The sequence below is a fragment of the Arvicanthis niloticus genome, chromosome 5 (assembly GCF_011762505.2).
Source record: "Arvicanthis niloticus isolate mArvNil1 chromosome 5, mArvNil1.pat.X, whole genome shotgun sequence".
Lineage (NCBI taxonomy): Eukaryota > Metazoa > Chordata > Mammalia > Rodentia > Muridae > Arvicanthis > Arvicanthis niloticus.
In genome coordinates, this window is record NC_047662.1 from 85,412,097 (window position 1) to 85,430,297 (window position 18,201).

At 41.1% G+C, this 18,201-nt stretch overlaps 1 protein-coding gene across 4 annotated transcripts in view; it reads right to left on the reverse strand.

Moving 5' to 3' along the window:
- Kiaa1958 (KIAA1958 ortholog) overlaps window positions 1–18,201 on the reverse strand; it is a 131,221-nt gene that overhangs the window by 53,021 nt on the left and 59,999 nt on the right. For all 4 annotated transcript variants that reach the window (XM_034502718.2, XM_076934883.1, XM_034502720.2 and 1 more), the window contains one exon: window positions 11,637–12,831. In XM_034502718.2, the coding sequence (XP_034358609.1) occupies window positions 11,637–12,807 (1,171 nt within the window). In that variant the 5' untranslated portion in view covers window positions 12,808–12,831. The remainder of the gene's footprint in view (window positions 1–11,636; window positions 12,832–18,201) is intronic.

Sequence of the window (18,201 nt, forward strand, 5' to 3'; positions counted from 1 at the left end):
AGGCAAAATGCAACATATGTTGGCAAAGATCTAGAAGTTAGAGCCACATATACTGATGGGAAATGAAATGGCACAAGCATTTACAGCAACTGTTCAGCAGTCCTCAAGACAGCATCACAGAGGTACTATGTGATCCACCAAGCTCACCCCTAAGGTCCATGCCGAGAGAACCGGAAACATCTGTCCACATGAAAACCTGAACCTGAGTCTTCACAACTGAGCTGTTTCCATTAAACAACAAAAGGCAGAAACAGGCAGTGAATGGCCCCAAACGTACGCGTGTCTGTGTGTGTGTGTGTGTGTGTGTGTGTGTGTGTGTATGTGTAGCACTGACTGAACTGATGAGTTACTGACAGCATAAGGAGGGTGTAAAGTTGGGAGAGAGACATGGGGGAGAATCCTGGAGGGATCAGAGGGGAAAGTGGGGTGAATCAAATATACATTGTAGGACTGGAAAGACGGCTCAGTGGTTAAAAGCACTGGTGACTGACAGAGCACCCACCCAGATTCGACTGCCAGTGCCCCGTGGTGGCTCACAACCATAAATCCTGTTCCAGGGGATCTGATACACTCCTCTGGCCTCCATGGATGCAAAGACATATGTACAAAACACTCATATATGTAAAATAAAAAATGTAACTGACAAACATAGAAATTCTTAAAAAATAACATTTTTAAAAAGTCACAAGAGCCTAAATAAAAATTGAAAGTAAAGGTAGGGGAAAGCACGAGGAATGAAGCTCACAAACACTAGCCAGCGGTAAGAGAGGCACAATTCTGGAACTACATTAGAAACCATCACTGGACCTAGATGTGTCAATTTTATGTACACGAATTTACTGCAGAAGCTGCAAAACTGTTCACCAAATCCACTGTCCTCACTTTCAGAACTTCCCGGTTATACACGTCTAAGGCTCTTACAGGTGGGGCTTGAGAGTGGTTCTCTCCCTCCGGTGTTATCTGAGTCCCCTTGCACTTGGCTCTGCTCTGTGACAACTCATTTGACTTGCTACCTCTAGACAGAGTCCTGCCCAACCTGCACAGACTCACAGGGTCCAGTCAAACAAATTCCTTTCATTCCTTTTGAATTTTGTCAGTTCTGAAACTAATAATTGAAATGAAGAAAGGGTGGGCTTCCGGCTACCATTGAATCAACCGTTCTGTATAAAAGTCATTTAGAGCTGTGTTGATTTTTCCTCTGCCTTTGAGTTTGTGTTTGTAAGCTAGTTATGCGCTAGCTGAGCTGGCTGAGTTCAGAGCAGCTGGGAAAAGCCTAGCAGAGACAGATTCAAAGTATCACTTTCTCAGTTTTTGTTTTTGTTTTTTTGTCACTTAAAAACTCTTACTTTAAATTTAAAAAGAAATACACTGTAAAGAATGAAAGTAGAAAAATGTTTCTTCCTGATTTTGCTCAAAAGTCTGTCCTTAGTTTTCATTTTTCAGAAGTACCCACCATAGGTAAACCAATTAAAAGCTGAATGAGGTAATAAATGCCCTTTAGTCTCAGCACTGGGGAGGCCGGAAGCAGGCAGATCTCTATCCTGATCTACATAGTAAGTTGCAGGATAGCCAAGAGCTACATAGTGAGATCCTGTAAAAGAAGGGTTTAAAGCTATAAAATGTTAGATATAGTCTGTAAATTGCAATACTAAAAGTTGCTTTTTAGGAGCTAGAGAGACGGCTCACTGGTTAGAAGTAGTGGCGGCCACTGTTGCAAAGGACTTGGACTGGATTCCTAATACCCACATGGTTGAGTCACAACCATGGAACTGCAGTTCTTTGGTCAATGATACCCTATTCTGGTCTCTCTGGGCACCAGGCACACAAGCAGTACATAAACATATACCTGAGCAAACTACTCATATGCATTAAATAAAATAATTAAAAATAAACTGAAATTGCTTTCTACTGAATTAAGAATGTGGCTACAAACACCAAAAAGATTCATTTCAATGTTGCTTTGACTTAAGAATCATAGTCTCCATGAAGCATGGTGTTGCATGTCTTTAATCCCAGCACCTAGATGCAAAGGCAGGAGGATTTCTTGAGTTCCAGGCCATCCAGGGCTACACAGTAAATAATAGTATTTTTAAATCTTTGAGCCAGGTTACCAGTTGTCTGCAAAAATAAATTTACAATTTTAACATATCCAGGCTCATTTGTAGCTGAGGAGAAAGGGTTCTGAATAAATTATGAGGCCTGGTTAAGAAAGCCTTGGCTTTCATTTATCACAGCCGCTTAATTGCTCATCCAGCCACACCCTCTTTAGTTATAAATCACCCTAAAACAGACTAACAAACGTGTTATCTGAAGGCAACCAATTTAGTCTTACAAAGTCATTCAATTCGATTAACAATACCAAGCTTTAGCAATTATTTGGAACCAAGTTTGTTTTTTAAAATAAAATTGTTTTATTTTATGACACTGGGGTTTGACATGTAGCCCATACTGTGCTTAAGCTAGCCATCCCAAGTGTTGGGATCACAAGCAGAGCCACCGAGCCAGCTCAGAACAACCCAAGTTATCTTGAGAGAGCAGAACTGGGAGGAGTTGTTCCCACTGCTGTTAGTGTCATCCTACCTGAATATGGCCTCCTGAGGCTCACAGTGGGCATTGCTTAATTAGCAGGTGAATGAATGGTTGTGGCTTGCCTTAGAACCTTGTCCACATGGGGAACTGCACACATGCTTTACTGAAGAGTTCTGTGTTCTGGAGTATGTAGTTAACAAGGATCCCCAGGGAGCCCTACACTCTGCCCTTGACAATGATCTGTCCCCTCTTCTCCAAATGCCTTCAGCCTGCTGTATGTGATCAGTCACTCTTACCTGGGTCACTAATACATAAAACATGCTCTTCTAAGACAATGAACTGTTTGGACACCATGAGATCATACATACAGCTTTCACATGTGACCCCAGCTTGTCTTTCGGCACAAGCCTGCCACCTCCCTTGACTCTTTTCTCAAGCCACACTCAACTCCTTGCCTTCTTCGATACTCTTCATGCGTCCACAGTCCTACCACCTCTGTCCATGTTCTTTGCAATGATTTTCCCATGTGTTCGTGAAGGCCAAATCAACTGTTCCACACTGTATTTCACTACATCTTATGCTTGGATAGGTGATCTGTCTGCCCCATTTAAATAATGCTATCCCCACGGACAGATAATTTGACATTCATCTTTGATTCTTCACCCGCCCTGCCCCCCCAGCATAAGTGTTTGCTATATCACATAGCTAGCTGATGTTGAAAATGGCGAAATGCAAATGACTTGTCTAAAGGTCTAGCGGGGAGTCTGGGAGGGAGCAGGAAGACACACATGGCTTTCTTGTTCCTGATAGAAAGATAATCCTTATGTTAAAGTCTGGCTCCTTTTTAAAAGGATTCTCAGGGGATAAAAAAGATTTCTTTAAATCTTTTGGGGATCTAACCTAACACCTAACCCATGGACAAGGAATGGGCAATGACCTGGAAAGAAAGGGGGGAAAGAGAGCAATAGTTCAGGCAACAGTCAGAATCAGTTTCACTGCCTAAGGAGTGCCCGAGCGAGCAAGCAAACAAGCGAGCAGAACCAGAGCGCTCTAAGGACGGACACGCACACACACACACACACACACACACACACACACACACACACACACACACACAAAACTGCCAATGCTGCCAACTCTGTCATCAGAGCTCAGGCCCTTTCCTCAGTGCCTCACCTTACAATTTTGCATTTGGTTTTTATAAATGCATTGTTAATTTGTAAATGTGGTTGCTAGCCAGCAGGAGGCATCAATTAAAAAAATATTTTACTCTAAATTCTGTACAGCCAGGCTACACAGTTCTCAGACAAATATTCTTTCACGGGGAAGAAGATGGTAAAAAGACTTGAATTTGTTGATGGTCTCATATCTTTCAACACTTCTGTCTCACGCCTTCCTGTAAGGAAGTGTGAGAAAAGGTAAACAGAACCTTCCAATAAGAACACACACACAAAGTACATGTATATGCAAGTACGTGCACCCAAGGTGTACACATTTTACATATTCCTATCCTATAGTTCACTGTTCAAGTACATGCCAGTATGTCTCTAAAGGAATAACCTTTCTGCCCATATAAAACATCTTATACTCACTGCACATAACAGTAGTAGTAGCTCTGTCTGTGCCCATCTCAAGTACAGAACTTCCAAGAACATTCTTGTCCTGGAAACTTCATCCTGACTCCTCTCTCTAGCTATGTGGCTAATCAAGGACTGAACTTAATATTATTTCTAGGGTAGAGGCCTGATGCTCCTAAGACTGGATCAGGGGCTAGTACGTAATGCTATGACATGGGTTCTGTCAACTGACAGACATGACAGCATCTAGCACAAATAACTTCACAAATAAATCAGGAGTTGGAGATAAAGCAAATCTATACTAAGGAAGCCCAGGTTGAAGACGGCAGAAACTAGATGGTATCTGCACCCCGGAGAAACGCTTGCCTGAAGATCTATAAGGCAATTAATTTTTTCCTCCGGTTTAACTCAGTTTCTATTTCTGACAAAAGAAACCATTAATTATTGTGTCACCATGAACCAAATAACAGGAAGCAACATATACCTTTATTAATTTTTAGAAGCTCATTAAATTCAATTTTACATTAGTAATTTTTCAAAATGGACAGTGAACAATTGAGACTATAGCCCTTCCTTCTGAACATATTTTGTTTCATAACAAAACCCTAAGATAAAAATTGTAAGAAAAAAATACACAGAGAACAATGAAAGTAAAAACTAGAAACAGACTCCATTGTAAACAAAAATGTGATACATTAATTCACTGGAAATGGGAACTATTCAATAAATTGTTCTAGAACCTTGCAGAAAATGACATCAAATCCCACCCCCAATATATTCTACTCTTGGAGTTTTAAATGTCAAACGAGAGTGAAGGAAAGGGGGACACAGAAGAAGCAGACGAACAAATAGATAATTAAGTGTGTGTTTTGGTTGCATGTATGCAGAAGGCAGCACAGGATCCCTGAAGGCTGAGTTACGACGGAGGCTGCAAGAGCGACAATTGCTCTTAACTGCCAAGCCATCTCTCCAGCCCCAAGTAACTATTTTTTTTTTTTTTTTAAAGCATTGCAAATGCTTGGAATCAATGCCACACCACATCACCTAACTATTTATGTGATCTCAAGGTAGGGAAAAGACTTTCTGAATAAAATACCAAAGGCAGAAAAGATGTCAGATTAAACAAACAAAAATGAAAGAATCATTACCACAAGAAAGTTTAAGAAAATCTATACTTCCTAAGATAGCATCAACAAAATTAGGACCAAATATATTTTCAATAGACAGGCCAGACAGGGCTATTATTTCTAACACACTCAGGTTTCACAAGTCAACCCTTCAGCCAATGACAGGCTGCGTGAAGCAGCAGTCTCATGATTACCACACAACAGGAAACTTCCTCTTGCTTAGTGGTCATCACACCTCATAGTACCACAGTGCAGTGCACTGACTGCCGGTAAGGTGAGGCAGTACATACCCTGGAGGGCAGCATGCACCCTGTACACAGCTCAGCACCTGGAGGAGACCGAGTGTATCCCTCTATATGCTAACTAAAACTCTCTAACCAGTTTAATGTACGCCTACACATACACACAAAAAGATGAAGAAAACAGCCTTAGGTAGGTCCTTTAACAGATACTAAAGATAAAGGTGAAGAGCATCCTGTAGCAGGAGACAGCAGGTCCACCTTTTATGGTCCCCCTGAAGATCATCCAAAGAGACAAGATGTGAAGGAGAAAGACAGTGAAATTAATGGTTCTGACTGTGAAAGCCTCTGCTAATGTGGGTGTTTATTTCTTGGATTTTAACTAAACTAGCTTAAAGTGCCTAAAAAAGAAAAAAAGAGAGAAAGAAAAAAAAAATCTGAGACTAAAGATAATAAAAATGTAATGAAAGAAAATGTTTTATCTTCCTACAATGAATTGTTTCTTAAGGTAACTATTATTACAAGAGTCAAAAAACTTAAAATTTTTCTAAATTTTGAAGTTAAAAAAACCAAAAAGTTGTGAGAACAAAACAGGAATAATAATCCTTGCAAGGTAATGGGAAACCAGAAGAGGAAAATATAGCTTGTCAGTTACCGGTTCCGCGCGCAGTTAAGAAGACTAAGAATAAGCTCCTGTTTGTCTTGTGTTAAGTCCTTGCAAGTAAAGGTTTCCATTTGTAATTAAGAAGTGTTCCTGATCCGTAGATCTGGGTAAAGTGCTTGGGCTCCATTCACATGATGCTTATACACTGTTCCTTGTCTTTTCATTTTATCTATGTATAACAGGCAACCTCTCCTCCCTGGGAACACCTTATCTCTTCTATAAAAGGAACTTCAAGAGGCCAGCAGGGCCTGCTCTTTCAAATCCTGACTTAGGACAAAACAGCCAGTTGGCCAGTCCCAGGTGTACCTCAAAATGCAGCTTTCTTTAACTGAATAGTGGATTTGGTCTTTTCTCCTCGAGATTCTCAGGTTTAACATTGTAAGCTAAGGTTAAGTTTTCACTGAAGAAGGCAGTTTTAAAGTGAGCTGAACACAGCTGGAGTACAGCTGCCCGCCTACAGCAGAGTATAGACATCTGCTGTGGCCTGCGGCCTTGATCCTGATGACATGCTTCAAAGCCTTATTAAGAACGCCTGGGTCCCCATGAAATCTGCTAGACCCAGGTTTACCTGAAAATTTGGGTAGGAATCAGGTTAGTGACCTTCATAAAATCAGAAGTGCTAATAAAAGACATAAAGTGTTAACTAAACTCAGTTCAGTTAAAAACCAAGCAATAAACACCCACATTAGCCCATCCTGCACCTGCCCATGGCCATCATTAACTGCTCCCTGAGCTCACTCAAAATGAGTCATGCTGGCTAAGCGTAAGCAAACTGTGTTAGACGGGAACACAGAACATTGCTGTACACTTATCTAAGTACCATTTACAATTTGGCATCAATAAATGTATCTGAGATGCACTCCCCTCAAAAGAGTATGCTAATGCTTGGCCCCTACTCACTCACCCAAAACAACTTTGGGTCCTACAAAGTCCATGCATGGTGTGTGATCTAAAAGACACATTACTTATTTTTTATCTATTATATTTTCATGGTACTTTTAAAATTTTTAGCTATGTTTAGACTCAGAAGCACCTACCACTGTACAATTATCTCCATTACTCATATAGTAGCATATTATACAAGTTTGTAGCCTTGGAGCACACACACTCATAAAAATTATTTTGTAAACAAAAAAGAGAGCCTTAAAGGAAATATGTTATTTTCTTACTGTTGTGACCTAACACCTGGCAAGAAACAGCTTCACTGAAGAGGTCTGCTTTGGCTGGTGTTTGGGGGATACAGTCCATTACAGTATGGTTGTAGGTGGCTCCTTTGCAATGGAAGCCTGTGGCAACTGCTTGTAGAACACAGAGCAGAGAAGGGGGAGTGCTGGTGTGTACCTGGCTCTCTTCTTATTAGGTCAGCTCCCACCCGTAGCCAATAGATGGTGCCAATCACATCAGAGTAGGTCTTTCTTCCTTAGTTAATCCTCTCTGGAAAACTGTCTCCTAGGTGATTCTAAATCCTGTCAGGTTAATAATATTACTTTTTGTCTGAGTCAGGGTTACTGTTTCTATGATGAAACACCATGACCAAAAGCAAGTTGGAGAATAAAGAAAATGCCCTACAGGCTTGCTTGCAGCCGTATCTAATAGAAAATTGTTCTCAACTGAGGCTCCCTTCGATAGGATTACTCTAGCATGTGCCTAGTTGCATAAAATTAGCCAGTACAACTTTACAGGAAGCTACACATGAGTCTATTGAAGAAACAAACATAAAAATGTGACTCATGACACAACAGGGCTCATCTAAACCATCCCAAGGTATTCAAGTGCCTGTCCTTAATTGTGGCTGTTTTTCTCCCATGGCTTTTCTCTTTTGTTTAGTCCCAATTGTGCTTAATGCATTAACTGTGTAGAGTCCACTTACACTGTCATCACATACTTTTGTATGTGTATATGGTCAAGTATACATAAATATACAGATAAGTAAATAAGTTAAATTTTAAAACTTAGAATAAAGAACCTAGGTTGGGCTCTAGGAAGTAAAGGTGAATTATGTTAAATTTATGTAACTCTCACAAAAACAGAAGTGTCAATTAGGTTTTTATTAATCTCACTGCTGTTTCCAGTCCAGTTTCTCTGAAGCCAACAGCATGTTGAAATTTGTTATCTTTCCATAGAATGGTGGGCCAGAACACAAAAACCACCTTGGAAACCTGCCATTACTGGCTCTTCAGAGTGGTTTTCTTGGACATTCTACTCATCCAAACAAATCTGTAAGAGTATGTCAGATGGATTCATGGCTGGATGCATTATATGCTATCTTTAGTGATGCCTAATTTTTATAGCTAATACAAGATGTGCAATTTCAATGAGAGTGAGAGAGAAAGAGAGAACAAACCCTAATGTATGTAACATGTATACTAAAGAAAGAATTAAAACAACTTCTTTGCTGGGCTGTGGTGGCCCAGGACTTTAATCCCAGCACTGGGAAGGCAGAGATGGGTAAATTTTGTTTGAGGTCAGCATGGTCTATTGAGTGAGTTCAAGGACAGCTAGGGCTACACAGAGAAATCCTGTCTAGAAAAATACAAAACAAAACCCACATCTCCTTCAAGTAGGTTGGATGTCTTTTCTAAATCGTTTTGCAGTGACATTCAAATGTGGTTTACAGCTGAGTTCCACAACTTGCTTCACAGGTTAGTGTGGATCAAAGCAACAGTCTTAGTATACTGGTGAACACATCAGACAACTCTGAAAATGTATTTCTGAATTGTATCATTAATTATAATTTGAGAATATAGAAAATGCTGCCAGGTTGTCTCCCATTAAAAAAAAAAATCAGGGGATAAACCAACCTTTTAAGTGGAAAGTACTACTTATATCCTCCATATATTAAAAATGATATATCCTTGTGTGAAGATGTTTGCTGCCACACGTGTACCACAATGTGAAGATTGGCCTATGTCTACAGGATTATACAATAAAGTATACAGTACTTTAAAGAAAAAAAGCATAATTGGGCATGGTCGTGCCTGTAATTCTAGCCCTTGGAAGGTCTAGAGGAAAGAAAATCAGAAGTTCAAGACTTTCCTATGAGAGGTGGGTGGGACAAGAGGGTGAGAGGGAGGTGCGGAAGAATGAATATATGAATGAATACATAATGAATGAATGAATGAACGAATGAATGAATGGGTGAGCGTATGAACCTAGAGAATAGGAGAGAACACATGCAAACTATATAAGGGACTTACATCCAGAATACAGACAACTCCAGAGAACTCTTACAACTCAAAGTAGAAAAAAGAACCTAACTTTAAAATGAACAAAGAATCTGAAAACTTTCAAAAGTATATATATATATATGTGTGTGTGTGTGTGACCAGTAAGAACACAAAAAATGTTCAATATCATTAGTTATTAAATTAATACAGGCACAATAACATAGCAATATTTGTTTGTATGTTTTAAAATAGGGTCTTCTTATGTAGCCCTGGGTGGCTTAGAACTTTTTATGTAGACCAGAGTTAGCCTCAAATTCACAAAGATTTGCCTGCCTCTGCCTCCTGTGTGTTGGGAGTACAGGAACAATTTTTAAAAGACAGAAAATAATGTGTTGGTGACACACATAAAACCAGGAGCCTTTGTGCATTAGTGCTAAGACTTTAAATCAAATCTTTAGAAAGCAGGTTAATGGCTTCTCGAAAACTTAAACACAGTGAGCATAGGCCTAGCAGTCCCGCCCTGAAGTCTAATTACAGGCATTACCAGGCCCACACAAAAATCACAGTAAATGCTCACATAATAACTTGTATATAATATTCATATTCATTGTAATAATGTTCATAATAGCAAACAGACCAAAGGTGCAAATAGGCTAACTGTCTGACCATCAGTTGAAGAAAAATAAAGTATGACATATTTATAGTAAAATGTTATTTGGCAATAAAAATTATCTAATATGGACTAATCCTGAAAATACTACACTAAATCATAGAAAGTAGTCACAAAAGGTTATAGTTTTGTTTTTTTTTATCCCACAAGACGTGGGAGGAAGCGGGCGGGAGCGAGCGGGATTCAAACACATACAGAGAGAGAGAGAGAGAGAGAGCACTCGCGCGGAGGGACCCGTGCCCTTTGCAGGCAGATGCCTTATGGGCTGTGCCACCGCTGGTTCGCTAAGGTTATAGTTTATATGAAATATATAGAATAAGTAAACTCATAGAAAGTACATAGCTGTTGCCCTTAAGAACTGGGAGGAGAGAGTGACTGCTGATGAACAGGGGCTTCTGCTGGGGCACAAGCATTTTAAAGGCGCTTTTCGTGGTCAGAGGTGGCTCAGTGCAGCACTCGTTACTCTTGCAGAGGTTCAGTTCCCAGTACCCACATGATGATTCACAAACAGCATTCATTTCTGACTCCTTGGGCACTAAGCAAGCATGTGATATTCACATATACATGCATAGAGACACTCACAAAATACATTTTAAAAAGAAAAAGGTGTCTTTTATAAAACACGAATCACATTTCAATAAAACTATTAAGAAAAACAACTAAATAAAAATCTATGATTTTTCAACTAGCATACTTTTCAAAACAACTAGAAGACACTCTCAGCAGGAGCCATCACTGACTGCAGGACTGTAATAGAAAGGTGCTAAGTTCCCTCTGGAATCCTCTGACTGACACTAAAACTGTAAATGTGGATTTGTAAAAGCAACTTAATTCTGGCAAGTTGTTTCCCCTACACACCGCTCTTTTGAAAAGAACTGAATGTTCTACAGAGTTCTGCTTTCTATATTCTCTGTGCCTATTCACCCTTTGTCCATACAAGGACTTGCATCTGTCCTTTTAGATTTGAACTGTGGACCCCAAAGTATGGGCATCAACCCCCTTTACATCCTAGCTCAAACATGTTTAAACTAAAGGGCATTAGCATCATAATTGTAGAGGTAGAAGTCATGAATGGTAATCCCACACGCCTGTCAAATAAGAACGCATCGAGCCAAATTGGCCTACTCCAGAAATGTATGTTATCCGATTCTATTAAGTTTTAAGACAGGATCAAATGCTTAAGAAGTTACCTGTTGCTTTTTTAAAAAATCAGTTTAAATCATCACACCAACTAAAATGAATGGCAATAAGAAATTGGTTCAAATAAATAACCAAAAAAAAAAAAAATCTATTATTATGTACCTTACTCAGTATCAGTTGGCTTAACTACCTTGATACCAATAGGAGAAAGAATTTTTTCGAAAATAAACTTACTATAAGAAGTTCAGCTAAGGTTGGATATGACCTTAAGTCTGACCATCCACAACACAATCTTACATTTGCCATCTCAGCTCTAAGGTGCATCTGCTGAATGGACAGTCTTCTTCAGATAGCGTTCCTTCATAGTATTCCTTACGTGTAATTTATTTCATTATTTCTATCTTCCTGAGAATGAAAACGACTGCACCCTAGCAAACTAAAAACCAACTGTCTTACAAGTGCTGACGGCGCAGAATTCTTAGGTCCGCGGATAAGGGACTTACAGTCACCTCGAGTTCCATACCTGGAATGCATTGTGCAGTAGCTTCAGTGGTTATGGTTGGAGCAACAGGGGGCTGCTGTTGACTGGAGCTCACTTCAGGCTCTGTGTTAACAGAGGGAGAAAGGGCTACCTCACAAGATGAGACCTGGCTAGGCAAATGGGGCAGGAACTCCTCCGAAGCAACTTGCTCATCCTGTCCAGGCAGCTGCAGGGCAGACAAAGGGATGCTGATCTGTTTGTTAGGATGTGATGTGCTCACAGGCATCTGCATGGTCACCTGGTGGGCAGTGCCATGGGCACCAGGGGGTCCTCTGTTTGGTGAAGCCAGAGATACCCTAGCAGTCTTTGGGATGATTGGTCTGGAGATCACAGAGGGGGACGCTGACATAATGTGTGGGTCTAATTCCGTGTTGATGGCAGATGTTACATGGGGAATCAGTTTAGCAGACCCTATACAGGAGGGACCAGCATGAGTCTGGGGCTTGGGTTTTGCCATCTGTGTCAATGAAAGGGCTGGTCCATCTACTCCTCCAGTCAGCTCTGCATTTGCAACAATGTAATAATCTTCTGGAATCTCTTGCTTGATTTTCTTGATGATGACATCATTACTGCATTCATCGACCATCTGTCCCTGGGAACTTGAATGGATGGAAGATGGGACTATTCCTGGCCTTTTGCGAGCAATGCTTTGAGGCCTCTGGGTTTGGGGTTCAAAGTCACTGTCCTCATCTGTAACAGAAGACTCACAAACCATGTCAAACAGCGTGTTCTCATCTTCATACTCCTCAACAGCTTCATCCAGTTCAGAGGGCTCACTGCAGTAAGAGAAGTCACAAGAGTCTCTGGTCCGGTTACAGTCCAGCTTTGACTTCACAGGTCTCCCGGGGTACCTTTCCACAGGGCTAGTCTGTGTCTCGGAAGGCACCCCAATTATACTGGGACTATCAGAATTAAAACTTCGGTTGTCCTGGAAACAAACCCTCTCTTGGGACCCAGCTCTGCAAGTAGCTGTTAGTGGCCAGTGGTACGCATGGCCGGCACTACAGCCCCACATAGCAGTCAGGTTCCCATGGGAACCTTCAGAAAGCAAGTGTTTCAGGTTTGGAATGAGGCTGCAAATGGTCCCATGGCTGTGGGCCCAGCTGACCAATTTGGACAGATTCTCAGATGAGGTATGAAGACAATCCTCCATGTTACAGGATCAGCAGTGTCTTTCCTAAAGGGAAATAATCAAAATGAAAAACTGTTATTACCCAAGACATTCCCATATCACAGTTCATTTTTTTCCAACTCTAATCATTTGGAATAAAGAAGGAAATGTGCTTGTAAGCTGCACGTAGATATCATCACTGCATGGGAACAGGGATGGGAAGGTGAGACAGCCAGCTGGCCACACAGAATAGAGTTTCAAAGAGAATATTGTTAGCTTCCTTTATCACTACAACAATTCCTGCAAATAAAGAAAAAAAACAATGAAGAGAAAAGCGGGCCAGCGAGCAGGGGTGCAGGCAGGGTTGCGAGCAGGGGTGCAAGCGAGCGGTTCCTCATGCTGCACTCTCTTCCCACTGTGACAGGAGGCTCATTTACTCAGTCCTTCAGAGACCGCGTGCACTATTTGCATTAGCCAAGAGGACTGCTCTTCAACGTCACCATCTAGTAAATATCATTGCTGGCGGCAGAGCTGCAAACAAAGTGTGGATCCATTGTAGGGCGAACGTCACAGCAGGAAAGTCGAATCTGCTGGAGCTAGAGAACAAGGCAATCGAGATCCAGAGACTGAGGCACTAAACTTAGCAAGCAAAGTCTTTGAGGAAAAGAAGAACAGAATAGAAAAAAATTTCTGTGAGAGCAGGCAGTGCACAAAGCAGCAAGAACAGGCAGCTAAGGGCTCTCCCGCCACACAGCCCAGCCTTTCTACAGTCCTGAAATGACACCATTCATCTCAGTCAGAGGTAAAAAGCCTTCTGCAGGCCCAAGGATAAACAACTGAAACAGGATTAACTCATTCCTTAACCAGTAGGAGTCAAAGGCTCTAAGTCCTGGCTGGGTTCTAAGTAGGGACAGAGGATATGGAGGGAAAGTGCCAAGGGCATGTGGAGGCTTCAGATGATAGGAAAGCCAGACAGGGAGACGCAAAGACCTTCATGCCTGTTTTATCTGCCCTGGTCATTCTCAAAAACTTAAACTGTCTTCACACAGTATTTTTCCATACTTCATATGGATGATAAAATAGATACTCAGCATTATACAGTTACCAAGTGACTTGCCACTAAATATTAAAACCGGATGATTTGTGGCTGTAAGAGTCCACTTATGTGTGAGATATGATTACCCTAAACTAGTAGACAAGTTTCTAATGTTTTAACATCACCCTATATGGTAAGCAAGAGACATTCCATGCACTATTGAACTCAAAATCTGAAACACAGAAACAGATGTTCTAACATTAAGCCCAAAATCATCTATAGGCTTGGTTTTTTTTTTGGTTTTTTTTTTTTTTTAAAAAAAAGACAGGGTTTCCCCCTGTATCCCTGGCTGTCCTGGAATTCACTCTGTAGACCACCCTGGCCTCAAACTCAGAGATTCACCTGCCTCTGCTTCCCTGGAGTGCTGAGGTTAAAGGTATGTGTTACTACCACCTATTTTTTTTTTTTTTTTTTTTTTTTTGAGACTGGGTCTCTTTGTATAGCTCTCAATGTCCTGGAACCAGCTCCCTAGACCAGGATGCACTAGAACTCACAGAGATCCCCCTGCTTCTGCCTCCTGACTGATGGAACTAAAGGTGTACATGGCTACTGCCAGCAGCTTCCAGCTATGGATTTGTACACCAATGAATTAAAACCACTTAATATTAATATTTATTAGTCAATTACTATTGTCAGGCACTGCTATAGGGCCTGACATATAAACAACCTAATTATTTAAATAATTATAATTTGATTTAGTGAATTAGATTAGTGCCTTAATTTTATAAATGAAAAGAATTAAGGAGCTCACACAAAGTAAGTACCAGACCTAGTATTTGACCTTATGTTGTACTCTAGAGTCTATGTCCTTTATAACATTCTATCTCTGGCATTTTTTAAAGATTTGCTAAAATTAAGCATGTGTGTACCTGTGTGTAGTATGTATATGCATGTTGACTGACGGTGCCTTGGAGGCCAAAGACATCAGATTCTCCCAAAGCTGGAGTTATAGGTGCCTGAGTCACCTGATATGGGTGCTGGGAACCAAATCTGGTTTCTCTGCAAGAGTAGTGCAGACTCTTAATCCCTAAGCCATCTCTCCAGCCTCAAAGGTATAACCTGACTGGCTTCAAACTATGATCCTCTTGCCGCCACCTCTTTAGTGTATCTACCAGTGTGTACCAACATAACCAGCCAGCACAGTAACAGCAAAAGGATTTTGCCTCAAGTGTGGGTCACTGACACATTAATATTGATTTGAATTTATATTTGTTTTACAAATTTACTTAAGTTGAATTTTACATTTGTTTAGATTTATGCCTGAATCAGAACTATAACCTCCTATGGTTAGAATTATTTATTTGTCTATAATTTTCAACATATTCTTTTCAATAAATATATTTTGAAGCACCCAACACAGCCTGGGCCATTAATTCTGCCCTTATCATAGTGGGCTCACCACTGCTTTTCCTGTGTGAAGCCATAACAGACCTGGACCTAGAAACTTCTGTTAGGAGCACACTGGGAAAGAGGCAGGCAACCAGAGGTCAAACAAGAGCCAGCAGGTATTTGCAGTAGTCCTCATCCTCAGTGTAAGGTTACCAGCCAGGCACTCACAGGATTTGGTGAAGCTGGGTAAAGGAGGCCTGAAAAACTTCCAAAGACTTTCACCAGACTCCAGGTCTGAGCAACAGAGAAAACATTAGCCTCGATAGCCCGATAGCCCGATAGCCCGATAGCCCGTTGCATTTCACAGGAGACAGATGTGAAGAAGGCAGGGCTTGTAGGCACCACGAGATTCTTTTTCTTATAGGGAGACCCTGACTAGCTGGGATTACTGCTTGCTCTCTTGGGGTGGGGGGTGGGGGTGGGGGTAAAAGCTCCAAAGATCCTGGCAAGGAGCCCTCTGTTGGAGCAAAGCCAGTCCTTAGGTAGTAGCCAGGGCTCCCAGGCAGCAGCCAGGACTTGTTCCCACCCTCCAGCCTGAGCTGCCTTCTGGAACCTCAGCTCCTGCTCAGTGGGGCAATGAGCAAATGCCTAGGAGCCGCCAGGGCGAGCATTAGCAGCAAGGATCCCCACTGGCATTGTCCTTTGAAGACTGAAGTCAGTCTCTTGCTTTTGCTTGGGTAATCTCCACTCAAAAGCAAAGTGTTCGTTGAAATGGAACCAAGCAAAACAGTGTAAATGCTTGAGGTTCCACAGGCCATACTGAAGGAGATTGACTTGAGAACCCAAGGACATGTTTTGAAGACTGGTTGCTCCTTGCTTGGCCATGCACTATACACTTGTCCTGAAATATCACCCAGCCTTTGGCATAGTCCTTACTATATTTAGAATCCTTCTTTCCACAAAGCAATCCTGAGCCACAGGTACTGTGGAATCAGTGAGACCCAGGTACACACTGCCCAGCACAACCTGCTTCTTTCGGCCTCTGGCTCCTCCTGCTCCCCCTCAGCCTCTGTATCCAGTTGTCTCTTCATGGTAGCAGATATATGGAAAGCTTGTCTTCATGTTGTGTATGTGCATGTATTTGCATGTATATGTGTGGTGTATATACATGGATGTAATGCATGACTGTGGGTGACAAAGGTTGACACTGAGGGTCTTCCTCAATTGCTTATTTTATTTATTTTATGTATATTGTCATTTTGTCTGCATGTATATCTGTGTACCGCAACTGAACCTAAGTCCCCTGAAAGAGCAGCCAGTGCTCTTAACTGCTGGGCTCTCTCCAGATCCTGTCCCCCCATCTCCTTTGAGACAGAGTCTCTCACTGAACCAGCTGGTTGATTTGGCTTGGCACTCTAGCCAATGAAATACAGACACCCCACCCCCCACCCCCCCACCCCATCTCCAGCACTGGCATTATAGGTGTGTCATCACAGCTGGGTACTAAGGATCCAAACTGAGGGCCTTATGCTTGTGCAGCAGGTGCTTTGCCAGTGAGCCACTGCCCCAGCCCTTTACATTCAATTACACAGCAATATGACTGAACTATCAACCTTGAATTAAAGAGTGAGGACAGACTACGGGAATAATTTTTTTCAATGGTTTAAGGAAACTTGTTTTAAAGAAAATAATACTCAGATCTAAAAGCATTATGGCACTTTCCCCAAACCCAAGAAAGCTAGCTAGTAGTCAGCCTGGAGTGAAAACCTAGCTGACTTCCAGTTGGCATCAGATGCTTCAACCTGCTGGACAATCTTTACAAGTTGTAACTCTTCAAAGCCTTTTCTATTGCTTGTCTTAAAACTACCAGATCTCAGTTGCTCACATATGTTCTTCAGTAAAAGCTCTGATGGTTTTACTGGTAAATTCTGTTAAGCTAGGAAAAAGTAATTTTAAACTATGCAAATATTTGAAGAAAACAGCAACAACAACAAACCAGGAAGTTGGGCATTGAGGCACATGCTTGTGATACCAGCAGTGGGGAGGCTGAAGAATGTAGGTTGTAAATTTGAGGCTAGCCTGAGCTGCATAGCAAAATCTTATTTCTAAGTAAATAAACAAGGGGTGGGATGGGGGAGGGAGGCAGTGGCACACACCTTTAATCCTAGAATTTAGGAGGCAGAGGTAAGAGGATCTCTAAGTTCAAGGCCAGTCTGGTCTACAGCCAGTCTGAGTTATAGGGCAGCCAAGGTTGCAATAGAGAAACCTTGTCTTGAAAAACCAAAAAAATAAAAAGAGAGGATGGAGTACGCACTAGCTTTAAGAAGTAACCTTTACGGATGACTTTATTGTAATAAAGTTATAAATTATAACTACTTCCAAATGTTTGTGTAAAAATCCCTCACAGCATTAACAAAAGAAATCCAATAATGCAAATATAGGTAACACATTGTCACCAAGTAAAACATACCCCAGGAGTACAAGGTATAACATTAAAATAAATAGATAAATAAACAAACAAACATAATTCAATGTTTATAGGAGAAAATACAAAAGAGCACTTTAACAAAGGCAGAAAAAATATCCTCTTAACAAACTGATAATAGATGGAAAAACCCCCAATGGACAAAGGACATCTATGAACATATGTGGCTAACATTTACATTTAATGTGGAAGAATGGATCATTTCCTCTGAGTGAATGTGACTGAATGTCCACCTATTATCACTTCTACTCAACACTGCCCTGAGAGACCTAGCCACTGAGAAAGGTCGAAACGGAGGAGGTGACGGAGAAGGCCTCACGTGAGAGGAAAGGAAACCAGACCTTTCCTACCTGTAAAGGGAAGGCAGGGCTGTTTAGATTTACAGACCAAGAGAATTCACAAAACACTGCTGGAAAACATTACTAAACTTTACCAAAAAAAAAAAAAAAAACAAACAACAACAACAACAAAAAAAAACCACAGAAATAAGCCTAATAAAAAATGCTGAAGACTTCTATAATCAAAA